The 27,783-nt window shown below is 49.9% G+C and overlaps 1 protein-coding gene across 4 annotated transcripts in view; it reads left to right on the forward strand.

Moving 5' to 3' along the window:
- The window catches only part of CLUH (clustered mitochondria homolog), a 2,231,193-nt gene that overhangs the window by 2,117,253 nt on the left and 86,157 nt on the right, over window positions 1-27,783 (forward strand). For 3 of the 4 annotated variants that reach the window (XM_069615061.1, XM_069615062.1, XM_069615064.1), the window contains exon 24: window positions 21,585-21,719. The exons of the other annotated variant lie outside the window; for it this stretch is intronic. In XM_069615061.1, coding sequence (XP_069471162.1) covers window positions 21,585-21,719 — 135 coding nt within the window. The remainder of the gene's footprint in view (window positions 1-21,584; window positions 21,720-27,783) is intronic. 4 annotated transcript variants of the gene reach the window in all.

Genomic DNA, 27,783 nt, shown 5'->3' on the forward strand with positions numbered 1-27,783 from the left:
TGGTTAGTAACGATGGGAGATATCTGGCGAGAGGGGGCTATCATAGATTTTGAAGTGCTGGGGGAGGAAACGGGGTTACACAGGGGCCAGTATATTACATATCACAGAATGGTGCAGAGAATTAGGAGAACATGGCTCGAAACGGTACTGGAAGAACCACCAGATGCTACCATAGATACAATATATGATATAACGGAGGGGGGGCACAAGATCTCTAGACTGTACGAGATGATGATGTCTAAGGTCGGGAAGGAATTAACACAATTAAGACTAGACTGGGAAGCGGAAGTAGGAGCCCTGATAGAGAACGGGATGTGGGAACTTGCCCTGGGGTACCACAAGAAGGTGTCAAGGAATGCAAGATTAAAACAGAAACTATATATTATGCACAGGGCATATATGACACCCCAGAGGATATCTAGTTTTGAAAATGCTGGACGACAAGCATGTCCCAAATGCGACGAAGAAAAGGCTGGCATGGTACACATGTTCTGGTCGTGCCCGGTAATTGAGCGTTTCTGGGGTGAAGTAGCACAGAAACTAGCGGAGAAGGGGGTCACGATTATTATAGATACAGCCTGGGTCTGCTTGCTGGGGGGGGGTTCCCCAGATCACAGAAACTTAAGCATGTTAGTAAATTGAAAGATCTAGCATATGTGCTCGCAAAAAGGAGGATTGCCATGGGATGGAAGACATGTCACAGGCCACGGGTGGAGGTGTGGTGGAAAGAGTTGCAGAAATAGGCGGAGGCAGAAACCATGGTATGGCAAGAGGCGAGCAATGTGGGGGGAGAGGCGGGAACCCTGATGGCATGGAAATCATTAATAGCGAAATTGTTTGGAACGATACAAGATCTGACAGAACTCACGGAAAGGGACAACCCACCACGCGGGGCAGATACAGAGTGTGGGAATAAATAGGCTCATAAGGGGAGCAGTGACCGAAATTAAGCAATGAACAATTGAGCTGTTGATCTATGCACTGCGTGTTTGGTTTATATTGTTTTTTGTTTGAATAAATAAAATTGTTTTTAAAAAAAAGAAAAAAAAGAAAAAAAATATGTTAATGAAATTTGAAAAGTTGTAAAACAACTATAACAAATAAAAATATTTTTTAAAAAGTGCAAATATCGTTTAGGCAGTCCTTTCCCACCACTTTTCAAACCCTAACTGAGAGGCAGTCCAATCCCTAAAATAAGGGGAGCCTTGTGCACAAAAGTACTTTCAGTGCGGGTGCATGCGATTGTGAGGTTGAGCCAAAACGCGGTCTCTTGCGGGGGCTGTAGCCACTCAGGAAGGTGGGTGAGGCAGTGAAGAATAAGTTTCCACTATTCAAGGAAAATATTTTTTAAAAAGTGCCCAAGAGGGCAGAACAGGATCCAAGAGTTAGGACTAGCTCGGTAGTACTGGTGTTAGGGAGAATTCTCTGTTTAGGCTGAATTTCCTAACCTAGTGAGTCCCCCAGCAGCTTTGCTGGATTTTTGGGGTTTATTTTTTTCTCCTGCCAAGGGTGAGACTCTTTTACCCTCACTCTTGGGCATGATTTGAGTGTGGTGCTTTGAATCTAGATGTGTTTAATGGGCTATGGGGTCTTTTACTCCAAAGGGCGTCATGTGTTTTTGTGATGTGTGTTACACAGCACCCTCAGTGCAGTGACACAGGGGTGTCATAGTGACCCCCCAGTATAGACTCCATACCCTGGGACTGACTACTGTCTCCCAGGGCATGTAAAGTCACCATTGACTTTACTAATCTTAAATTCTGAACAGAACCAGTACAAACCATCATATTGTGGACGTACATGCTGGGGCAATTCGATTGCCCCAGGGTCTGTTAGTCGAGGAGGCACGTCTCCGTCCTCCCTGATCGAGTTTTGGCTGGTGGCAGTGGATACTACTTTTTATATTCAACCGCGAATATTTTCCTATGGGATTTCCCATTGTTTTAGGCTACTATCTTTAATTAATTATTTACGGTAGCCTCTAACATACCGCCGGTTTATTTAATTAATATTAATTCTCCGGTTGGTATTTTTTGCCAAAACTTGATTCTAAAATGGCGTTTGTGTTCTCTTCTGTGACTCCAACCCAAGTCGAGCCCTTTGTTCCACTTTTTGGCGGGCTTCTCCACAGAAGCCCTCCAAAGTGGTGCCACTGTCTCTGGGGTACTTGGGAGGGGTGGAGGGGAATTTAGGCACCATGGACTGAGTTGCCCAGGCAACTCAAGTCACACTCCGTCCTGATTGACCCAAGTGGTGAGCTGGCCGGCTCACCACTTAGCATGTTTGAGTGACAGCTAGGCTGAGTGAATGGGGGTTTGCTGCATAAAAGCAGGGCTTTGGGGACTGGAACTTCAGAAGTCGCCACAGGACCTAAGAATCCGACGAGGGAGAAGCTGAGCTGACCTGCCACGACACCACCACCGGTAGAGCCCTGCTGGACTGCCTCACCACTTTTCCCAACGACAGAGGAGATCTCCCGCCGGAGAGTCTTCTTCCTTTGACTGGTGGGGATAACCATTTTCACCGTCTTTTCGCTTTCCCGACGTATCTCGTGGCCGCCTTGCCCGTGCCAAGCACCCCGGCAACCGGGATACCACATTTTACCACGACCGCGAGACAAAGGTACCACCTTTAACCGGAAAACTCTGCGGCTGGTTACTGCCCTGGTAGTGCAACGACCTTCATCTTCCCTCCAAGTCGAGATCTTCTCTTCCCCTGGACGACGACGCGACTTGCACCCACTACCAGGAACAACGGCCACCGCTGGAGGATCCTTCCCACTTAAGGTACCGTGTCCCGCCTGGCTTCCCTTGCTACCGACTGTACGGGGTAGATTTAGCCCCCGGCTTTCGAACCTGGGTTAGCCTGGGACACCTTGGCTAAACTTTTCTAAGCCTCTAAACGCTTTTGTGAACCCTCTGCAAGACTTTCTAAGCCTAGTGCAACTGTGTGATCTTGGGCGCATTTGTGCTCTGCTGTCTCTAAGAGTGGGCCCAGCCTTTGGACTTTGACTCACCAGTGACTTTTTGCTCCCTGCCTTGCTAACAGTGTTCTGGAATCGTAGAGTGGTGTGCCTCTTCCTATTCTGTCTTTTTTTTTTCCCTCCCTTTTTCACAACTTATTAAAGTGCAATCTAGTTAAGCGCTCACCTCTGTATGAAAATCAGTGGTGTTTTACTGTGATTTTCTAATAGGGAAAAAGGGGTGTATATATCATAGTAACTGTGTTTAGAATATTTTACAATAAGAGGGCTGGAGTGTTTCAACTGTGTGTTTTTAAATAAATAATTATATACTTTGATACCAAAGCTCTGGTCAGTGTTTGCTTGTATTATTGTATCTGAGTGCCTATTGAGTATACTTTGCATACTGCCTAACTCTTCTTGAGGGAAGTCTGACTGCTCAGCCACAGCTACCAGGTAAACCTGGGTGGTACAGACTGCTACCAAGTGGGTTTACTACCAACACCTGTAGTCTTAAATCTTTTGCAGTGTTCCCTAAGGGAACTGCACAGGTTTCTGCCTAACAACTGGCTACCTCAATAAAGAAGAGTGGCCCTCTGGGACACTCCCACGTAAAAATGGATGGATGAGCCAGGGGCCACTGGGAAGGGTTGCAAGTACTCACTGACCCTCGGCGAACTCCGGACCGAACTTTGTCAGTCGAGTCCACTTCGGTTGCAGGTTCAAATCCTGCAGTTGCGCGGCTCTGTGGCTTTCAGGGGATGCGTTCCATGGATGATTCCATGGTGGGACAGTGGCGATTTCTCCGCTCCTGGTGAAGGGATTAGGCCAATTCCACTGCAGCAAGTCTGAGGGCACAGGGGGGCACAGCAGCAAGGCACCCACAAAGTTAGTCACCACAGCTGGATGACACAGTGACCGTGTATGCTCCGGTTCAGTTGTACTCTCCTAATTCCAGACCTAGAAATGCTAGGTGTACGAAACTCGGCGGGAGAGTGCCTTATACCAAGAGCTTACAGTCTCCAAATGCTCAAGTGTCAACTCAAGACAGCAGTGGTTCCAGGGCAAACGTCCCGTGCAAGCTGGTCAGTTCACTGGTATGGCCAGAAGCACTTCCGAGAAGGCTCACTTACAGGTTAAGTTGGAGGTGCCGAGAATAGTTAGTCCCACTATTCCAATCAGTCTAAGCGCCTTTGCAGACCTACTAGGTTCGATCAGAAACAGGGGGTCCAACGTGATGACAGCGGGCTCAGGGTGCCAAACCTTCCAGCGGGTCACCAGCGGTTCCTCGGCTCTGCTTCTTGGTTTCAGGATACTTGGGCTCCTAGTTTGGTGTGAACTCAAGAGATTGACCTGCCTGGAATGGATGTAAAATGCTTGTTTGTTTGCCTTCTCTTATCCAGAATCTCTTTCGCGCCCAAACGAAGAGGACCCAATGAGAAGTCTGCTCACATACAGCTGTTCCACCCGTGGACCCATCACAGACCATGGTGGTCTCAGTCATTCTCAGCACACCAGACATCCTGGCACCCAGGATGTGTATTGGAACTAGACAGTCCAGCCCACACCCTGGAAGCACACGCACAAGGCATGCAGAAGCCATCGAAAGCTTCAGTTTGCGCAGGGTCTGCATGACCAAATAAGGAATTTCCCGGGTCTGCTCGACCTGGGGAAGGCAAAGGGACAAGATGGCCAAAGGACAGAACAAAGGACCTTGTGGCATGGCCATTTTAGGTACTGGCCACTGTCCTTGGCCAAATGCGGTATGGACCATACGAAAGGGTTGAAAATATATGAAAAGTAACAGCTGCCACCAGCTCTGTCCAAGGCACATTTGTACATCTACCGAAAAATCCTTTGAGGGTGTCTAGGGCCTTAAAAATGAAAGGAAGACCCCAGCGCACTTGTACTGTAAGGTACTTTGTGCACTGATAAAATGTTGCTAAAGAATAGCAACAAAGTGAAAGACTAAGGGAAACAAAGTCTCCTAGTACTGACTGTCTTAAGGGCATGTCAGTTTCCCCATAACAAAATGAACAAAAGCCCCGCAGAGTACAGCATAAAGCTGGGCTCCAGTGGCAAAAGTCAGGCTAGGATGATCAGACAACTGCAAAAAGTTGGGGGGGTCACAAGTGGAGGGAAAATCACACACAAATGAAAATCCTTCCGAACATGTTGGATGTTCAGAAATCTGGGCAGTGTAATTTTAAACATTGTCATCCTCCCCTGCATTGACAGGGGCAAGAACGACTGAAATTTGGTATCTATTATAATTCTATCAGTTATGGACTTCGGATTGTTTTCGAGGAAGGTTGTGGGGGTCTTGACACACCTGAATACTTAAACAAGCCCATTGCCACTCGGAAGGCATTATTGGTTGGTCTGCCTGGCAGATTCCATCCCTCTTCCATTAGGGATTAGCCACTTCTCACTGGCGGCTCGCCTCAGTAGTCTCACCTCTATCGGGCCGTGCGGGCCATGGGCAGCACGTAGGCTGCAGGCCCTCTCCTCTTCCACTGGGAATCTGAAACGGCTTCTTTTCACTGGTGGCTCACCAGTATGCGGCCAACAGCCATGCTCGCCTGCAAGCAGTGTCTTCTGCAGTGTGAAGGCACCAATGTGGTGAAGGCCTCCGGAGTCCTGCCTCTGTAGTCTAGCCTCTCCTAGGGGACTCAGCGGGACGCAGACAGTGTGTTCGCTGCTGGCCTAAACCACTGTGCCCAGCCCGTAGCCACGCTCTGTATGCAGGGGGATGGGCCTCCCTGCTGCTGCGTCAGTGTTCAGCACTGTAAAGACTTGAGGTGGGTATCTGTACTTCTATATGGCAGAGTAGTGACACAGAGTACCCCAGCCAAAGTTCTCTATAGTGTAGCTATGGATCAGCAACCAAAGCTTGAGCTCTCGGGCGGTGATGCAGTCTGGTTCTTCGGTACAGTGAGTCCCCAAGCCCCCACAAAGGAATGTCCACACACTGTTATGTTCTAACATGGTTCTTTATATAAAAAATAAGTTTGAGATGTATACACAATTCAATAACCTACTTTGTACTCTGGTAATTCTAATATGACAAATATATACTGTTTCTATGTGGTACCACACTTACCTTCAAATTTCTTTAAAATGCATCAAATGCTGACCATTATTATGTAGCATACAAATCATGCAGCAAGGTGTATCACCATAGATCATAAGGAAGGAAGGAAGGAAGGAAGGAAGGAAGGCAGGTTAAGTTAAACAATGACAGAATGCTTTCTTTAGCTATAGAGACACAATTCTGAGTGAGGATCCCCCACCTGGGCAACCTGTAATGAAAGTATTAACAAGCCCAGTCCATAAATGTTTAATAAGTCTTGCTTCCTAGTCAAAAAGTTCAACCCCCCCCCAATGTACCTGAGATGGAAGAGTTTCTTTGATGGGCCATCGATGGTGCCCTTTGAGGGTGGACTCCCTTTAAAGCAGGAGCCACAGGGCATCGAGATCCTCGAAGAAAAATGGAACACTGGCATCGAGACAGCAGCTTCGACCTTCGCGGTGCTCTTCAGCGGTCATTCATGGAAGACCTGGGAAGCTGAGGTGTGCGGTCCACCTCGATGCAATGTGTTTGGTGACACAAAGAAGACTCAGTGATGGATGTAGGCCCAGCAGTGGGCGTCGGGTGTCGGGAGTTGCTTCAGCGGTCCTCTGACCTGTGCGTGCTGCAGCCGCAACATGTACCTTGGGATAGCTTAAGCGATCGGGATTCGATCCGCGGGATGGACCTCGGATCTTCACTCTGTGTCCTCGGGACGTCTTTGACGGCTTCGGGTGGCGGGAAACTCACCAGCTGACTTTCCTCAGTAACGGCGACCTCAACTTGCTCCAATGGGACAAAGTGGTTAACGGTGATGGCACCGCAGCCCACGGTGCCCAGCACCCCTCCACCAGTTCCGGACCCTCGAAGCACTCCAGTGGACACTGACGAGGAGGAGGACCTCGACACGCCATCTTCAGCCAGGGCCTTCCACGAACGCCTTGCTTTGGCAGAATATTTGGGCCTTTCTCAGCCCGAGGTAGAGCAGCCCGAGGAGGGGGTCTTGGCAGAAGTCCTCACCCTAAGACCCCATACCAGAACGGGGATCCTGATGCAGAAAGACTTAGTTGCCCTGGCCAAAAAGGGGTGGCTCATGCCACACTCGGCCCAACCTGTCAATCAGCACCTTGAGGCCAAGTATAGGCAGATGGAGGGGGATACACTCTTGCTTTCGGCACATCCTCAACCTCACTCTACTCTAAGCCTTAGTCGTCCTCGACCACCTCGTCCTCGACACTGCTAGGCAAGGAGGAGAAGATCTTGGAGGCGTACGAGAAAAGGCTGTACTCCAACCCCTCCTTGCACCTGCGTCAAGCCAACGCGGATGCCATGCTGGCAGCCATTAGCCAAAGGCTCTGGTGGGATATTGCGGCCTTCCTCTCAGAACTTCCGGCGCAGAGTCAAGCGCTCTTCAAGGCGGGCCTAGGGGAAGCCAGGCTGGTAGCGCAGGACATCATAGAGTCCACTGTGGCCCACATCAATACCTCTGGCCGGGCCATCTGCATCACCACGGACATGAGAAGGACTGCCTGGCTCTGTGCTACTGCCAGGAGGCGTACTGCTGGCATTTCCTGTTGTCCCAGGAGGCTAACAGATCTACTTGGGGATGCCCCCATCTGGCGAAGCTCTCCTTCAGTACCATGCCGTTCATTTGCCACTCGTAATTGTCCATCCCCAGTCTGCTGAGCATGTCCGCCTCCAGGTTGGACCCCGCTCCCCCGGGAGGTGGACTGCTTTGAGGTAGATGTTCTCCATTACCCACTCCCACATGCTGATGGCTAGATTGCACAGTGGAGGGGATCTGGTACCCCCTGCTTCTTGACATAGTACTTGGTGGTGGGGTTGTCTGTCTGGATAAGAACTTCCTTGCCTGCTATGAGAGGGAGAAAGGCCTTGAGAGCCAGTCAAATGGCCTTCAATTCCAGCTAATTGATGTGGGACTCCTGCAGAGTCCAGACACCATGGACGCTGTGTCTGTCCAGAGTCCGTAGTAACGGTGACCTGAGGGGCCGGCTGCCGGAAGGGCTTGCCCTGCCGCAGGTTGCAGTCTGTGGACCACCACCTGAGGCCCGGGTGGCGAAAAGAAGGAATGCCGACTGGCTCCGCTTGGGAGCCCTTCTCCTGATTCCATGAGGCTGCGAAGTGCAGCTGTAATCTCCTCATCTTGAGCCTTGTGTGGGGTATGGCCAACAGGACCGCCACCATTATACCCAACAGATGTTGGTACCACCAGGCCGAGGTCACTGCCCTGGAGAGGAAGTGCGAAGTGGCTTTCTTGATGGCCGCTATCTTGTCCTCCGAGGGAAAGATTCTCTCAGAACTCATGTCCCAGATGAGGCCTATGAAGGTAAGGGTCTGCGTGGGCTGCAGCTGAGACTTCTTCAGATTGCTAGTAAACCCCAGGTTGTGGAATGTGTTCATCAGTGCGGAGGAGGTATGGTGAACTGCTTCCAGAGATGTGGCCCGGACGAGGCAGTCATCCAGGTATGGGTAGACATGATGGCCATGGGCCCTGAGGAGGGCTGTCACTGGATTCATCAACCTGGTAAACACCCTGGGGGCTGAGTTGAGGCCAAAGGGTAGTACCATGTATTGGAAATGGGAGCCCATGATCCTGAACCACAGTAAGGGGTCATCAGATCCTTCCGGAATCAGTGTTGAGGAACGGCAAGGTTCTTTTACTTTGTGTACACCCGAGGCGCAACTCCCTAGTACCGTCTCTGTCTGAGGGGGGGCGCCTGCATGCAGCACTACCGGCGACCATGCCAAGGGCAATACGCCTTCCAGGCCTAGACCTGAGGTGCCGGGTAGGCCTCATGCTCCAACACCAAGAGTCTTGGAGGAGGCTGGGCCCAGGGAGCCATGCACCACGACTTTGGCACGTGGCACGCAGCTCGACAAAATGGCCGCCGTGCCAGACAACATGTCCGCTCGCCCGATGCCACTCATAGGAACAGATCAGGCGGGTGAATGAGTTTCAAGGTGGGACTGGTGTCAGCCAGGTACATGGCCTACAGTTTATCGATCAGCAGCCGCAGGGCAGTTTTCCCCTGCAACCTAGACAGAGTGCGCTCCGGCCCCAACAGCCCCGAGCCACTCCGTCAATATCTCCTACCTCCTCTTCTGCCTCCGAAGACAGGTTCTTTGAAAGGTTTTTGGCACTGATGCGAACCCCACAGATGGGGGATATCCAACGGTATGCTGTCAAGGACTTGCTCCATCCGGTCACTCCACTCCACTGGTGCCCATAGTCATTCCTCCCATGGCTCCGGCGCCACAGGGCCCAGCGCAAACCCCGCTCCCCCGCCGGCTCCTTCGATTCCGGCTCCCATGCCTCCCACAGCTCAGACGGTCCCACACAAGTCTCCGCAGCAGCCTCCAACCCCGTTCTCCATGCTGCAGCGCACGGCGCCCAGCACCCCTCCACCCGCTCCGGACCAGCCGGACACTCTGGTGGACACGATAATACTGATACGTCGTCGTCAGCAAAGGCCTTCCACGACAGGCTTACAGGTTTAGGCAGAATATTTGGGCCTTCCTCTACCCGAGGTAGAGCAGCCCAAGGAGGGGGTCTTGGCAGAAGTCCTCATCCTATGACCCCCTGCCAAGACGAGGATCCCGAAGCAGAAGGACGTTGTGGCACTAGCCAAGAGGGGTGGCTCAAGCCACACTCAGCCCAACCGGTCAGTCGGTGCCGCAATGCCAAGTATAGACAGATGGAGGGGGATACACTCTTGTTGTCGGTGCACCCTCAACCGCCCTCTTCGGTGATTGCTGCGGCGTCGCTCTACTCTAAGCCTCAGTCGTCCTCGGTCACCTCGTCCTCAGCGCTGCTAAGCAAAGAGGAGAAGATCTTGGAGGCGTACGGGACGAAGCGTCTACTCCAACACCTCCATGCACCTGCGTCAGGCCAATGCAGATGCCATGCTAGCAGCCGCTAACCAGAAGCTTTGGTGGGAAATAGACTTCCACTCAGAACCTCGGGTGCAGAGCCAGGCACGCTTCAAGGCATGTCTAAGAGAAGCCAGGCCCACTTTATGCCAACACATATATGGCATATTTGGAAGAGCGAAACGGGATCAACAATAATAAATAGCATAAACATCTCAAATTATTTGTAAGGTACATAGATGAACTATTTGGCATTTGGGACGGCACCCTTGAAGAACTCAATGCATTTTTTAACTTTGACACATTGGCTCCCAGTATTAAATTTACCTCAAAAGTCAGCAAGTCGTCAATTGACTTTCTAGATATAAGAGTCTACATGAAAGAGGGCAACTACAGACCACAATTTTTACGAAGGAAACAGACAGAAACGGTCTTCTGCATGCTAGAAGTTTTCACCCGAAAAACACCTTTTCCAGTATTCCTCTGAGTCAATTTTTGAGATACCAGAGGATTATCTCTGACGACGGTGATTATATCAACAAGACTCATGATTTATCCCAAAAATTTAAAGACATAGGATACCATCACCAGACAGTTAAACAGTGTGCAAATAAAGCCATACAAATCCAAAGACGAGAAGCTCTAGGCCCTAAAGAAAAGAAAAAAATGACAATCTGGTGTATGTGACAATTTACTCAAACCAGAGCAAGAAAATAAAGAGGATTTTGGAAAAAGACTGGAAAATTCTGACATTAGATCCAACCCTGGCAAAATTATTCCCAACTCCGCCACTATTTGCTTACAGCAAAAGCAAATCTATACGAGACAATCTAATCAGAGCAGATTTCTCAGCAAAAAGAACCATAAATTAAAAACACAAGGGAACTCTCCCATGCAACAATTGCAACAACTTAATAAAGGGAGAATACATCAATCACCCCCACAGCGGATATCAGATTAAACTACAACACATATCAACTTGTGATACTAAAACTATCATCTATGGGATCAAATGCCCCTGCAGAATCTCTTACGTAAGAATGACAACAAGAAAAGCGAAAATTTGCTGGTGCGAACACAAATCAAACATTAGATAAAAAAATGACCGCTCCCTAGTAGCCCAGCACTTCTTGATTGAATCACACTCAATAGCCCAAATCAGATTTATCATTTTGGAACATGCAACACTGTCAAGAAGAGGAGGAAATATGGAAAAGTTGTTACTACAGCGAGAATTATTTTGGATTGACCGATTTAAACTCCATGCACCCGACAGGAATGAACGTGACTGGGATATGAGTTGTCATCTTTAAATGGTCACAAGGTATACTTTCTGAAAACTGGTACTTTATAAATATTTGATTGACATTTTTGCTAGCTGGCATCCAATACTCAAAATCACAATCTGATGTAAAAATAAGAAACTAACACTCTAGATGTGGTTTTTCCAACAAACAGAACGAGATATGCATTAGAACACATTTTATTACGAGACGAACAACGCTACTTCACTGACCCGCAATTGGACAATAATATAAAAATTCTAAATTAGAAATGTATGTTACCCAAATCAGAAAAATCAAAGTATCAACGATCAAACAAACTTCTAAATCGTCACGGATAGTAGATTAAGGAAAGAGTTCATTCACTGGACGAATACCATCAGATATGACAACACTCCAAGATGGCGCCCGGAACAATCAAGAAACACAATGCAAGCTGCATTACCCATGAACCACTACTGTTTCCCGGACAACGTCACCATTAAGAGCAACACACAGTGAGCACTCGCGTCTGGCTTTTAGAGTACATGGAAGCTGTCAGCCGGCTCTTTGAACAGGACAAACGAACGCTACGCTAAAGAATAGAAGGCAGCGCAACATCAACATTCAGAGTGCCAACACAGACTCAAAGAAGACGATCAGCGTGATTTACACATTTCATACGGAATTCAGCAAGTAAGTCGACATAGAATGGATGGCTCGATCGCATCACAGCATATTTTAAAAGAATGCTATTTGCATGATGACATTCAGAAAGCGAACTAAGAATGTTTTCAACCATTTCACAGATGGGATATATAATGGAGGCAGCAAACAAAAATCATGTTAATTGAAATCAATTGAAGAGAGCACCAGTTAACCATCCACACGTGCAATCTAATACACACCATTAAGTCCAGAACCAACGTGAAGACGGTGAGTAGATAGAATTCTATACTTTGTGAATTTGGATAAGATTACCGTGGAGTGCGACCCAGCGCTTATTGCTGAGCGACTGTGTCTCACTCACCGTTTTAGAAAACTGAAGTATGACAAATGTCAGTAAGACATTTATTTTTAACCAGGTGTCAACGCAACACAGTGTTGAGCTCCAGATAACTCAATAGGGTACCACACTCTATCGAATATTTTCCAACAAATGGACACAGAAAGGACACAGGTCAGTCCTTTTTTTTTCAAAATCGAATTAGCTACTAAACGCACAAGATTGAAAACAAATCAAAACTGATATCGATTTATTTTGTTTATTTACAGAATTTAAATTGGAAAATGTACCTGATGAAGGGCTAGTCCCGAAACGCGTCGTACAAATTTACGATTCCATATTGAGGGACATTGGTTTACATTGAAAATGAAGTGAATGTTCAGTTTTTTCTATGTATAATAAATCACAAAGGTTGAATTTGTTGTACATGTAAAGCCTCAAATGAAATTATGTTCTCTTGAAAATTATTTTGTAACACTTTGTTCTAACTCCAAATGCACATTTTTTAACAATATATATATATACACACTTACTTAAACGAGTCCATTGTAGCAGCTTTAATCAAATTAACACTATATTTGTGTTGTTGAGAATTATTCAATGGTTACAACTGACCCTGTGTCAGCCCACCTTTCCTTTAGGTGGACCATTCTGCTTTTCAAAGGTGGTTTAAGACCTGTGATACTAGGTTCTTTAGTTGAGACAGATGTATCTTTAAAGAAATATTTTAGGCGAATAAGGCAAAAGAACTTTTGTAATTCAATTTAGGTGTCAAAGTCCTTTGCTATGGTCACTGGGACAAAACTGAGTCAGTTTTTTAGAACTTTGATTTCGAAGGGATTGTGTCCTCCGACGTATTCCTTATCTTAGATATCTTTTTATCCTTAGATATCTTTTTATCCTTAGATATCTTTATATCCTTATCTAGATAAATTTTTTCTCTAGAGGGCGCTGCGCGTCGACGTCCGCCGAGTTGATGTCCCTCGATAGCCGCCGTATCGATGTCGACATCATCCTGCCTATAAAGGCCGCGCGCAGAGTCCGTTGCTCAGTTCCGTTTTTCCGCGCTTACTCAGTGCCTCGGAATATCGTTGCTCAGTTTCGTAGAGAATTAATCCAATTTCCTCGAGATATTCGATCCATACTCGATGGCTTCCTCGTCGGAACCGACGACCCCTCGGTCCGGCTTTAAAAAATGCAGAGTCTGTGGAAAAAAGATGTTGCTGACTGACCCTCACAGAGTTTGTCTGTGGTGTTTGGGAGCTGAACACCATTGTTCGGAGTGCGAGGACTGTATGTCCATGACAGCTAAGGCCCTGAAGGAGCGTAGGTTGAAGCTGGAAAAAGGTAAGACTTCTAAAGCTTCTTCTTCCTCGACGAAGTCGAGAAATTAGTCTCCTCATCACCATTCGCGCTCCAGGTCTCGAAGCGGGTCCCATCACTCCTTGAGAACGAAGCACTCGAAGAGGAGACGTCGAAGATCCCCTTCTTCTTCGTCCTCTTCCTCTGTTTCACCTAAGAGAATCCCTTGCCCCACGAAACATAGTTCCCTGGCTGAATGGGAGGAATTCCGAAAAAATATGATGAGCGTCTTCGAGAAAGCGGCCTTGACCCCCTCGAAGACTGCCGAGAGCGATGCTCTGGTCGAAAGACCCGAAGGTCCAAAACGGCGCGAGTCGCAGTACCCGGCGAAGGAAGCTTCTCGAGCGCGTCACGAACCCTTGAGTAAAGCAAAGACCTCGAATCCTTCTTCGAAGGGTCCGTCGACCAGGTCGACGAAGGTTCCGTCGACGCCGAGGTCGGTGTCTTCGACGCCGTTGTCGAAGGGACCTTCGACACACGGGTCTGTCGACTCGACGCCATCCTCAACACCGGCGTCGACGCCAAGGAAAGTCACGGTTGCGGCGCACCCAGTGGCTATTCCCAGGTCTTCGATGACGATGTCGTCGAGATTGTCGACATCCTCAAGCAGAATTCCAATTCTATCGAGGACCTCGAGGCCTCCGCCTTTGTTTTCGACGCCACGTTCGAAGCCTTCGACGTCAGCGTCGACGACATCGACGTTTTCGAGGCCGAATACAACAAGTTTGGCACCCTCTGCCTTGGATATGGGTTTCACACCCTTTGTGAGTTCAGACCAATTGAGAACAATGTCCTCAATTATGGAAGAGGGAGAACTATCTGACCAAGAAGAGACTTTTGAGTTGCAGGGATCTGCAACCCCAGTTCAAGAGGAGTTATCCTCAGAGGAACGCAGATTAAAGGAACTCCATGATTCCTTACATGAGGCAAGTGGTTTAGACACTTCCCCTGAGGTGGACTTCGCTAGGCCAGACCCGATGGAGCATGCTGAAACCCCTTATAGAGCCTTAATGGCCAGGATCACAGAATTTATGGGGTGGTCAACACCTTCACAGGCTTTCCAACAGGATGACCTCACGGATATTCTTGATAAAGGTCCACAGGAGGATCCTGTAGTACCTTTTCATAAAGCTCTTCAAAGGAAAATCATGACGAACTGGGAAACCCCAGATGTCGTCCCGGCAGTAAATAAAAAACTGTCTACTAAATACAGGATATCTTCTGCAGACCCAGAGTTTTTGTCCAAACACCCATCCCCAGAAAGTCTGGTGGTACAGGCAGCATCTTCTACTGACATCAAGACTGCTTACCCTACCGTCCCACAGGACAGGGACGATAAAAAATATGATGCTATGGCTAAGAAAGTCTTTTCGGCATGTAGCATGGCGTTAATATCTATTAATGCTACTTGCACCCTTGCTAGATTTAGCCATACACTTTGGGAGTGTGCTTCTACAGCGGCTGACTGCATCCCGGAGGGAGAAGAAAGGGAGGCGTTCCTAAATATCATACAGGACGGTAAAGATGCTATGTGCGAATCCCTCCAGACGGGCATTGATTTGGCTGACAGTATTAGCAGAGCAATGGCGCCAAGTACAACAACCAGGAGATTCGCTTGGTTGAGAAAGTCTGGTTTTGCCCCAGATGTGCAAGCCAGGCTCTTGAACATGCCATTTGATGGCTCTTCTTTGTTTGGGAAAAAGGCGGATGACAGTTTAGAAAAACTGCAAACATCAAAGGCAGCAGCAAAATCCCTAGGCGCTGCAATCCGTCAGACACCTTTTCGTCCCACAGGAACCTCTGTGAGAGGCAAGTCCTTTCGCTTCTACTCCGCATTCGGAAGAGGTAGAGGACGACCGGCTCAAAGGGGGCAAAGAAGAACTACCCGAGGTGGACGGGGTAGTTATTCAAAAGCCGCAGCAACAGCAGGTGCCTCTTTACCACTGGCATCTGCATCAGCCGCCCCAAAACCACTCTGAGGACTTCCCTCACAAGACACCTGTAGGAGGCAGGTTAACTCAACATCTGGCGGAATGGCAGGCTATCACGTCAGATGCTTGGGCATTGGAGACAGTTGCACAAGGTTACTGCCTGCCTCTCCTACGCATACCTCAGAGTCATCCACCGGAGATCAGCTCTCAAAAAGCTCCAGATCCGCTCCTCTTGCAGGAAATTTTAGACCTGCTAGAGAAAGGTGCCATAGAACTGGTACCTGTAGCGGAGAGGAACAAGGGCTGGTACTCCCCTTACTTTCTCATTCCAAAGAAAGACGGAGGACTGAGACCCATATTGGACTTGCGAGAATTGAACAAATTCCTCAGGAAAGACAAATTCAAGATGGTAACTCTTTCTCAGATCCTTCAGGCCCTTCAGTTCCAGGACTGGTTGGTATCTCTGGACCTTCAGGACGCTTATTTCCATGTGCCAATCCATCTCAAACACAGGAAATACCTGAGGTTCGCAATTGGCAACTCTCATTATCAATTTCGAGTGCTGCCATTTGGGCTGACCTCTGCCCGAGGGTCTTCACCAAGTTAATGTCGGTAGTGGCTGCAAGTCTAAGGAGGGAAGGGATTCACGTCTACCCCTACCTGGAGGATTGGTTGATCAGAGCTGTATCTTCGGAACAAGCTCAGATCCAGCTAGATCATGTTTGCCACTCCCTTCACAGACTGGGCTTCTCCCTCAATTTAAAGAAGTCACAAATGATACCATCGCAGAGACTCCAGTTCATCGGAGCGATCCTGGACGCTTCCCTGGGAAAAGCCTTGCCACCAGAGGTGAGGGCTCAAGATATTCTACAGATGGTTACCAAGTTTCAAAATGCCCAACGTCTCCTAGCCTTCGACTTTTTGAGGTTGCTAGGCCTCATGGCATCCTGCATTTTCCTAGTGCCAGAGGCTCGCCTGAGAATGAGATCCCTCCAGTGGGCACTGAGAACTCAGTGGTCACAATTCTCAGGGAGAATGACAGATCTTCTTCAGGTTCCCGACAGGGTGGCTCGAGACCATCAGTGGTGGGCCTGTCAGGAGAACATTCTGAAAGGAGAGCAGTTTTGGCAACCCTGGCCAGAGATAACAGTAGTCACGGATGCCTCACTCACGGGGTGGGGAGCCCACGCCAACGACTTGACCATCAGCGGTCGTTGGTCTCCATCGGAGTCCAGACTACATATCAACCTGTTAGAGCTGAGGGCTATCAGACTTGCGCTGAAGGCTTTTCTGCCATCTATACAAGGAAAGAATGTCCTGATAATGACGGACAACACAGTGGCCATGCATCACTTCAACAAAAGAGGAGGCGTAGGATCACTACCTCTGTGCAGAGAGGCGATGCAGCTCTGGTTTTGGGCAATCCAAGAAGGAATCTTTCTATCGGCAGTTCACCTAGCCGGAGAGAAGAACTTGACAGCGGATGCTCTGAGCAGGCAGAGCACAGTCTCCCACGAGTGGGAACTAGCTCAGGAAGTCCTTCAAGAGATCTTCGCCCTTTGGGGAACCCCTCAGGTGGATCTGTTCGCCACCAGTGTCAACAGGAAGTGCGATCTGTTCTGTTCAAGGGAATTTCCCGCGAGAGGAGCTCTGGGAGACACGTTCATAGTGGACTGGGAGTTTCCGCTTCTGTACGCGTTTCCACCGGTCCCTGTCATTCCTCAAATGATCAGGAGGTTGAGAAGATTCCGGAAAACCATGATCCTAATTGCCCCGGATTGGGCCAGGAGAACGTGGTACCCGGACCTTCTAGACTTGTCCATCTGCCCTCCAATTCGACTTCCACTCAGAGAGAATCTGCTCTCAGAGAAGGGAGGTCAGGTTCTCCATCCAGACATCAAAACCCTCAACCTTCACGCTTGGCTTCTGAAAGGCTGAGGTACAAGGATTGGGACCTCCCTGATGATGTTATGGAGGTGTTGCTTTCGGCAAGAAGGCAGGCAACAAAATCTTTATACCGCTGCCGTTGGAACAGATTTTGCAGCTGGTGTAGAGAAAAGAATATCGATCCCTTTTCATGTGGTACACCAATGGTTTTGTCCTTCCTACTTTATTTAGCGAATTCAGGCCTTCAAGTTGGCACCATCAAGGGCTATCTCGCAGCGCTATCCATCTTTAAGCGCACTGCGGAAGAACCATCCTATTTCAAGTTACCCTTGGTAATAACAGTTTCTAAAGGGGTTAACTAACGTTTATCCCCCAAGACCATTCCAGGTTCCCCTATGGGATTTAAACTTAGTCCTAACTTTCCTGATGGGCACACCTTTCGAACCACTCCACTCTTGTTCGTTAAGATTTCTTACCCTTAAGACTGTTTTATTAGTAGCACTTACATCTGCTAGAAGGGTGAGAGAGTTACAAGCTCTTTCTTGTAAACCCCCTCATACAATCTTTCACAAAGACAAAGTTGTTCTGCAAGTGAAGCCTAATTTCCTCCCAAAGGTGGTTTCTGAATTTCATATCACTCAGAAGATTACCCTTCCATATTTCTATCCTCCTCCCCATCCGGGGAAAGAGGAAGAGAGGTTACACAGGCTGGACCCAAGAAGGGCTTTAAGTTTTTACATTAGTAGACTGGCTAGGATAAGACAAGCAGACCAGCTGTTTGTAGGCTACGCAGGTCACAAGCTGGGGTTACCGATAACTAAGCAGACCATTTCCAGATGGATCATTTTAGCCATTTTGGAATGTTATAAACTGGCAGGAAAAGAGCCCCCCCAAAAGTTTAGGGCTCATTCGACCAGAGGTATCGCAGCTTCATCGGCCCTCAAAAGAGGAGTGCCGGTTAGAGACATATGTGCGGCTGCCACATGGTCTTCCGTCCATACCTTTACACGGTTTTACAACTTGGATTCCTCCTCCAGTCAAGAGACTAGGTTTGGAAGGGCAGTATTGCACTCTATTCATCAATAAGAGGAAGCATGAAGTCAGTACTCCCACCTCCAATAACAGAATACTGCTATGGAAGCCTATCTAAGATAAGGAATACTTCGGAGGACACAATCCCTTCGAAGAACAAGTTATTTCTTACCTTGTAACGTTCTTTCGATGGGATGTTCCTCTGACGTATTCCTTATCGACCCTCCCATCCATCCCCGCAGTACTACTTCCCTTGTTGTTGCAGTTTACGCTCCTTCAGGGTGATTAGTGTAGTCCAGAAAGAATTATTGTGGGCTACAAAACGGAACTGAGCAACGGACGCTGCGCGCGGCCTTTATAGGCAGGATGACGTCGATGTCAATACGGTGGCTGTCGAGGGACATCAACTCGGCGGACGTCGACGCGCAGCGCCCCTAGAGAAAAAATTTCCGAGGCCAGCAAAGCTGGAAAGAGATATCTACGATAAGGAATACGTCGGAGGAACATCCCATCGAAAGAACATTACAAGGTAAGAAGTAACTTGTTATTCTGGCTCAGTAAGATGGTGGGTGAACAGATTGAAAACCGGAATCACCAGTTCTGAGGGGGACCCCTCCAATTGCGGGTCTGCATCCTCGGGGGCCCTTGTTGCCAGTTGCATGTTCTCCTGCCCTCCCATGAAAAGGCTGGGGCTGGTTATTTCGGTTGGTGCTGTTGGAGGTACCGGCATTGTCGGAGTCACTGCTAGTAGTGGTGTTGGAAGATCCTATTTGGGCCTGACAGCCACGTTTCTCTCATCTCATAAGGATGTCAGTCTCTCCTCTCAGGAAACTGCCCTGCCCATACAACATGCTGTCACCAGACCTAGGGCAGACACTGCACCTGTGCCCCCAATCACTCAATTTAGCAGCTTGGCTCCTGAAGTCAGCGTTTGGGCACCTACAACTACCTCAATGATGTATGGACATACATAGAGAAGCATGGAAACCTAACACCAAGCATTGTTACTCCAACAAGTGGAAACATTTTGTCATTTTGGTGAAATACTAAAAAATCAACCATATTGACTCTTTGCCTAGAGATATAGTCCTTTATCTAGCACACTGTTTAGACTCAGGAATCGTTTTTTTATTCTCTAAAGGTCCATCATGCCACCCTTTCTGACTATACCACATCTCAGAGTTTGGTTTCATGGTGGAAGATTCCTGTGATTAAGGACTTCATGGAAGGGGTAAAGAGACTACACCCTCCTATTTCCAACCTAACTCCCGCATGGGACTTGAATGTTATTCTCACAAGGTTAATGGGTCCTCCCTTTGAACCGATGCATAAGGCTAGTTTTAAGGCCCTCACCTACAGGACCGCTTTATTGGTGGCCATTACCTCGGTAAGAAGAGTTGGCGAACTACAAGCTCTCATGGTTCAGGACCCCTTTGACTATTCACAAAGATAAATTGGTTTTGCGCACACACCCAGGTTTTGCACCCAAATTCAAAGTTCCATGTGAGCCAATCTATCAAACTTCCTACTTTCTTTCAGAATCCTACTAAATCAGTTGAAAGAAGCCTCCAGGCACTAAATGTTAGGAGGGCGGTAGTATACTACTTTGAAAAGACTAAACCTCTGCGAAAGACTAAACAATTCTTTGTCTCAGTTGCAGCTGGTAGAGAAGTGGATCCTGTTTCTCAATTTGCTTTTTCAAAATGGATTGTTAAATGCATCACACTGTTTTACACTCTGGCCAAGAGAGACTTACTCTTTACACCTAGAGCTCACTCTACTCGGGGCACAGCGGCTACCATAGCATTCATTGCAAATGTTCCTCTAGATTGTATTTGCAAAGCAGCAACTTGGAGTTCTGTTCATACTTTCACCCAACACTACTGCCTAGACATACACTCTAGGTCTGATTCTCAGGTGGGACAAGTGGTGCAAAGACATCTCTCTGCTACTGTTCTTCACACATCCTACCACCATCTCTTGGTACTGGTCGCTAGTCTATGCACAGCATGTGATTCTAAGCTGATTCAAAAGCATCAAAAGACATACATTACTCACCATAATCGTATTTCTGATGATTGTATCTGCTTAGAATCACATGAGCCCAACCTTCCTCCCCCCAAGAGTAGAAGGAACATAGACGTCTTAGACCTTCTTTCTTCTGTACTCAAAAGGCTCCCTCACAGCAGAACAAAAACAACCAATGGGACCTCGACGCATGAAGGATTTTGGGTACACTACACGTCACGTTAGGGAAAGTGTTAAATTCACTCCCGTGGTTGACGTCCCTTTTCAATCTTCGTAAAGAAGATGCAATACTTTGTGATTACCACTAGATGTCGGACTATAAGCACAGCATGTGAATCTAAGCAGATAAAATATTCAGAAATATGATTACGGCGAGTAATGTATGTCATATAAATATTTCAGCTACATCAAATTCGCCATCAGTGACACACATGACACCCTGATAGGCATCCTGGTGGCTTTTTAAAGATATATGGTTCCAGTGGCACCTGGACCTATTGTAAAGATGAGGAATCTGTGGCCGGAAAATGATTTCCATCAGAAAGAACATTATCAAAAGTAATTAATTTGTTCTATATGAGTTGTGTGACGACTGGAGTATTTCATTGAGGCATGATGATTAACATGATTCTGCCAGGAAGTAAGGCTTTGGGCTGGTTGGCTACCTTCCCAACTTGAGTGATAAAGTTACTATGATGAGTAATGCAGACTACTAACTCTAGCGAGACCTGCCAAATGTCCAATGAGTAATAAGAGGATTCAGGATAAAGCCTGGCCTAAGGTTAATTAGCAAGCATCTAATGAACGTAAGCAGAGTCAAACCAAGATTCATTGAATAAACAGATCTCAAATATAAAGAGTTATCATGGGACTTTTAAAGTACTCATTTAGGTTCTTTGAAGAGTGAAATATTGATTGTGAGCAGTGCCGCAAAATATTGCTATATTTACATTTCCAAGTCAGTGGAGTTTCATAACATGTCATCTCATGAACTTCAATTACCCCAGTTTGCTTCTTTATTTTGTATCTTTTGTCAAGAGAAGTGTTTTTATTTAATATTAAGAGCTTCTGCTTACTTCAGGGTGTAACAAATTGTTGTTTATTTGTAAAAGTCAGCACTTCTAAATCAGACACTTTTGCCTTGAAATTACAGTTTGGGGAGCAAAATGAAAAGACAAAGGAGAGTTCAGAGTACCTGAAATACCTGACTCAACAAGCAGTTGCTCTTCAGCGCACAATGAATGAGATCTACAAGAATGGATCCAATGCCAACATCAAGCCCCTTAAGGTAATGACAAGATGCAAGAGCGAAAATATCCCACTCTCTGTACACTGATCCAGAGTGCTCATTCAGTCTTCTGATAGAGATGATACTGTGCAAGTTCTCCAGCATGGGGTCTGGCATGGATTCACATGCTCATGAATATTCCCCGTCGTCAGGCTGGGAATCCTCGGTAAAGAAAAAACCAGTATCAGTTTCGTTTCTGATCTGTCTTTCGTAGTAGTAACCAATCACTGATCTCTGCGTCATACTGACCACAGCCAATGACTGCCCTCTACCCAAGCCCCGCCTCTGGCAGCCATCTTCAGATTTTTACCGCACGTTCAAGTGTTGGGATCCTCGTGCTATTGCTCTCGAGCGTTAGTGCTATTTTTTCACGTTTCTTTCTCAAAAACTTCGAATTTTCGGTCAAAAGAGCCTCAAGCTCCACCGTTTCTTCATCCGATCATCGGGGACCCGTGTCGGATTCGTCTACGCCCCCCAAGGGTGAAGATTTCGTCGAGCCGTGCTTTTGGAGGACTCCAGAAGTTTCTCAGGCCCATCTCGGACATGGCCCAGGAGAAGGGAAGCTCGACGCCCGGAAAGCTGTTCAGGGTCTGCCCTGGATGCCAACTTCAGAATGTCTTTAAGGAGGACGAACACTCCTTTTGTCTGTACTGCCTACATGAGGACAAGACGCAGGTGGAGAAGGACTGTGCGTTTTGCGGCAATATGTCGGAGCGGACCATGAAGGACCGCCATCAACGTCTCGCCAACTGGCTGGAAGGGAGGAGCCCGTCAGGCGAGAAGAAGAAGAAGAAATCCGAGCGGTCTTCTAAGACCTTTGAGGACGCCCCGGCGACGGGGCTCCAACACAAGGCCAAGCACCGCGAGTCCGCTGGCACCGGGAGCGCCGAACGGTCGGGCTCTACGGGCGCCAGGCAGGGCGCATCCTCCCCGGCACCATCAACCACGAGCCAACGCTCTGGTTCGGGTAAGAGGAAGGCCGAGCACCCGGCGAAGCTCCTGGAGAGGCCCCGGGCGAGCTCGAAGGCCCCATCGGAGGGAGAGCGAGGCAGTGACCATCCCCCCAAGGAGAAGGCAGTGAGCGCACCTAAGGTGGTGAAAGCCTTAATCCATCCGGCCAAGGCCTCTACCGAGACAGTCGCGGCGGCCCTGGCTCAGCCTGTGGAGGCTACACCAGTGGTGGCGACCTCGGGGCTCAGAGTCTCCCTGCCACCGCGGAGGGAGTCCTCTTTTATGCCCATCGACAGGACCCCCGTGAAACTTCCGACGGAGAAGAAAAAGGGGGGGCAGGAGGTCATCGTGGATTCGGCCTCAACCTCTGAGGAAGAGATGATCGAAGTCTTAAGCCACGCGTTGGCGTGGAAGAAGACCAGCTCGTCGGGAGGGACCCCGACGTGGGAGACGACGATAACGTCGAGGGTGCCGATGGGGCCCCTGACCACCCGTCGGAATCCCCTCAACCAGTACCGCAAGACAACTCGGCGGCCATTTTGTTGGCTATACAGTCCTTATGTTCGGAGATTAGGACGAAACTGCCGTTACCACCAGCGGAGGAGCCGCTCCCGACGGGGGACCCGGAGCCAAGCCCTTCTGGGAGCCCTCCCCCTAAGAGAAGAAGGATTCATCCTCCACCTCCTTTTCAGCCATCGCGCCCTGTTCAGCCCTCCTCCCCGTCCACGACTCGTGGGGATGATACGGGGACTGACACGGCCGCGACGGGTACGGACGACAACGTTTACGACGAGGATCTGCCGTCGTCGCCTCCCACCCGGGCTTCCCCGCCCGACGAGATTGGATCATTTCACTCCATGATCGCCAGGGCATCCGAGCTTTTCCAGCTCTGCCCGGAAGAGAAGAAGAAGGAAGGTTTCCTTTATCAACGGCGCGAGGCCAAGAGGAAGACGGTCCTCTTTGTACCTCTACTGGATGATATTTGGGATGAGGGCCTCGCCCTCCTCAAGAACCCATCCGCGACGCCGGCTAGAAGGGATCGGTACGAGAAATAGTACCGGGTCCCGGACGCGGCCCCCTTGTGCCTTCGGGCACAGCCGACCCCGGACTCGGTCGTCTCCGCGGCGGCCAGGAAGAAAGCGGGGGGGGGGCGCGGCCTCTACGTCGACCTCACCACCGGACGGCGAGGGAAAGAAATTGGATACGATGGGACGCTTGGTCATCTCGTCTGCAGCAACGACGATTAAGGCGGCCAACGCCTTGGCTATCGTAGCCCGCTACGACAGGGAGTTGTGGTACAAACTGGCCCCCCTGCTGGACTTCCTACCGGACGACAAGAGGGCGGATGCCCTAGAAATCTTGCAGGAAGGAGAGGTGGCGTCGGACCACGCCATTACGATTGCGACGGACATCGCTGACACTGGATTTCGCCAGTTGGGCAACGGCGTGTGCCTTGGGCGGCGTGGATGGTTCAAGGCTACTGACTTCCGTCAGGACGTGCAGACCAGAGTCTTGGACATGCCGTTCGACGGAAACAACCTGTTTGGGAAAACAGTGGAAGACTCCCTTCAAGCCATCAAGGCAGACACGGAGACAGCCCGGGCTCTCGGGGTTCTCCAGCAACGGCGGCCGCCCTTTCGGAGCGGCGGAGGCAAACAGGGCGCCTCCAAAGGTTCCGGCGGCAGATTTTCCACCTACCGTCAAGCGGCCCATTCGTCGTCGCAGGAAGCTTACAGGGGACAAGGCAAGTCAGGCGGTCCCCGCCGTCGTCGTCAAGGCGGCAAAGCCTCGTCGAAGCAGGACTGAACCAGCCGTGGGGTCGGGCCCCCACCGAAGCACCCCAGTGGGAGGCCGGCTGGCGAGCTTCGTCAGCGTGTGGGAGTCCATCTCCACCGACCGTTGGGTGCTGGACGCCCTAGCCCAGGGTCACGCGCTGGAGTTTCTAAAGAGGTGCCCGCGCGTCCCCCCTGTGGCCAGGAAAGAACATCACGCCCCTCAACTTCTCTTGGAGGTAAAGGCGATGCTCAGGAAGGGCGCCATCGAACTCATCCCAAAGAGGCTTCGGGGCTCCGGAGTTTACTCAAGATACTTCCTCGTGAAGAAGAAGACGGGAGGATGGTGTCCCATCCTGGACCTACGACGACTGAACAAATTCATCAAGGCACAGAAGTTCCGGATGGTCACCCTCCAACACGTCCTGGATCAGCTGGAGGAGGGCGATTTCCTGTTGTCGTTGGATTTGGAGGATGCCTACTTCCATATTCCCATCCTAAAGGGACACAAAGTTTCTCAGGTTCGTGGTCCAAGGGCGTCACTATCAGTTCAGAGCCCTTCCCTTCGGACTGAGGTCGGCACCCAGGGTGTTCACCAAGTGCCTCGCACCTGTGGCAGCGCAGCTGCGCCGAGAGGGGATCCACGTCTACCCCTACCTGGACGACTGGCTCATCCGAGCGAAGACGAAGGAGCTCGCCGTGGAGCACACGGCAAGGACCGTCCAACTTCTCACAGACCTGGGATTCTCCATAAACTACGCCAAGCCCCACCTGATGCCCGCGCAAGACGCACTGTTTCTGGGAGCGAATCTCGACACAGTCTCGCTTCTGGCCTATCCGTCGGAGGAAAGGACGAGGGCCATTTTGGGCAAGGTGCAGCGGATGCTGGTTGCGGACGCGGCCAGAGTGAGGTCCATCAAGTCCCTCCTCGGAATGATGTCTTCTTGCATTTACCTCCTCCCCCTGTGCAGGCTCCGGATGTGCCCGTTGCAGGAGTTCCTGGATGCGCGCTGGATCCAGACGACGGGCAGCTTCGAGGAGAGGATCACACTCGATGAGAGTTTCCGACGAGCGATCCGGTGGTGGGGCACCCGCGCGCATCTGACGGCGGGAATGGACTTCCAGACCCCCGGCCATCAGGAGACAGTGACCACGGATGCCTCCCTGGAAGGGTGGGGAGCGCACACCGAAAATCTGCACGCGAGAGGCCTTTGGCTCCCGACGGAGAAGTCCCTCCATATCAACGTCCTGGAGCTCCGTGCAGTGTTTTGGGTCCTCAAGTCCTTCCTTCCGTTCCTCAAGGGCAAGGTGGTGAGGATCTTCACCGACAACACCACCACCATGTTCTACATCAGGAAACAGGGCGGAACCAGGTCCCCAGCCCTGTCCAGGGAGGCGCAGGATCTGTGGCATTGGGCCGTCGCCCAAGGGATGTTTCTGGTGCCATTTCATCTGGCAGGGATAAAAAACACCATCGCCGACTCACTCAGCAGGGAGCTGCGCTCGTGCCACGAGTGGGAACTACGACCAGATCTAATGTACCGCCTCTTCCGACGGTGGGGCACACCCCAGATCGATCTGTTCGCGACGGCGACGAACTCCAAGTGCCGGAGGTTCGCCAGCAGGTTTCCCCAGCCGAGGAGTATGGGCGATGCTTTCTCGTTCCCGTGGGAGGGCCTGTTTCTATACGCGTTCCCTCCATTGCCATTGCTGATCCGGCTCATCAACCAGCTCAAGAGGTCACGGTGCAGGATGATCTTCGTCGCACCTGCGTGGCCGAGGCAGATATGGTTCCCGGACCTTCTGGACTTGTCAGCGTCCCCGTCAATCAAGCTGCCAGGGGACGCGGATCTTCTCTCCAGGGAAAGAGGCGCCATCCTCCATCACGACCTGAAGTCGCTGAACTTGCAGGCCTGGCTCCTGCAGCGTTAAGAGTTTGGAGGATACGACATACCGGCCGACTGCAGAGAGGTTCTTGCAAAGGCCAGGGCGTCCTCAACTCTTAAGTGCTACGGACACAAATGGAAGAGGTTCTCTGTCTGGTGCCACGCACAGAAGATTAACCCTCTACGGATTACGGCTCCCCAAGTACTGCCGTACCTACTGACGCTGGCCAAGGCTGGACTGGCGCACGCGTCCATCAAGATTCATCTTGCTGCGATCTCCCGATACACCAGAACCACAGGGCGGACGTCTTTGTGGTCTCATCGTCTGGTGAAAGAGTTCATGAAGGGACTGTTCAGATCGTTCCCGCCGGTGAAGGCTCCGGCCCCGGCGTGGGAGCTCAACGTGGTGCTGACCAAGCTCATGGGACCTCCGTTCGAGCCTCTGCATTCTGCTCCGCTGAAGTTCTTGTCGTGGAAAACAGCGTTTCTTGTGGCCATCACCTCTGCACGACGGGTGGGAGAGATCCAGGCCCTTTCCTGCAAGGCCCCGTACTTGACTTTTCACGACACAAGGGTAGTGCTCAGGACGCACCCCTCCTTCATGCCCAAGGTGCCGTCGGACTTCCACCTCAACGAACCCTTGGTGTTGCCTGTTTTCTTCCCGTCGCCTTCGTCGCCGGCTGAAAGGACTTTGCACTCGCTGGATGTGGCTAGAGCGCTGAAGTTCTACGTGGACCGCACAAAGTGTTTTCGGAAGACGTCACAACTCTTTGTGAATTTTGGACCTGTCAATCAGGGGAAGGCTCTCTCGAAGGCTTCCATTTCGAGATGGCTCTCCGGCTGTATCATGTACTGTCATCGGTTGGCAAACCGACCGCTGCCTGGCCGTCCGAGAGCCCATTCCACCAGAGCGGTCGCAGCTACCACGGCGTTCCTATCTGGTGTGCCCTTGCTGGACATCTGCAGGGCTGCTATGTGGAGGTCGACGCACACGAAATTCTACTGCGTCGATCGGGATTCCAGGGAGGAGTCCAGGGTCGGCCAAGCAGTGCTGCGCAACCTGTTCGCCTAAGGTGAGCCTGGCGAGGAGGTAAGATTTGCTTAATGTTGAGTTTGATGTAATGCTCAATGTTGAGCCTTTGCCACCTCCCGTGGTTGTGCATGTGTGTACTGCTATGTATTCTTTATTCATGAGCATGTGAATCCATGCCAGACCTCATGCTGGAGAAGGAACAAGTTACTTACCTGTAACTGTTGTTCTCCAGCATGGGTCTGGCATGGATTCACATGCGAACCCTCCCGCCTACCCCTCTGCGGCTCTTCACTTGGTCATACTGCCACTTCACGTGCTACCAAATCTGAAGATGGCTGCCAGAGGCGGGGCTTGGGTAGAGGGCAGTCATTGGCTGTGGTCAGTATGACGCAGAGATCAGTGATTGGTTACTACTACGAAAG

The sequence above is a fragment of the Ambystoma mexicanum genome, chromosome 9, assembly GCF_040938575.1.
Source record: "Ambystoma mexicanum isolate Mex_15411 chromosome 9, UKY_AmexF1_1, whole genome shotgun sequence".
In the NCBI taxonomy this organism is placed as follows: Eukaryota; Metazoa; Chordata; class Amphibia; order Caudata; family Ambystomatidae; genus Ambystoma; species Ambystoma mexicanum.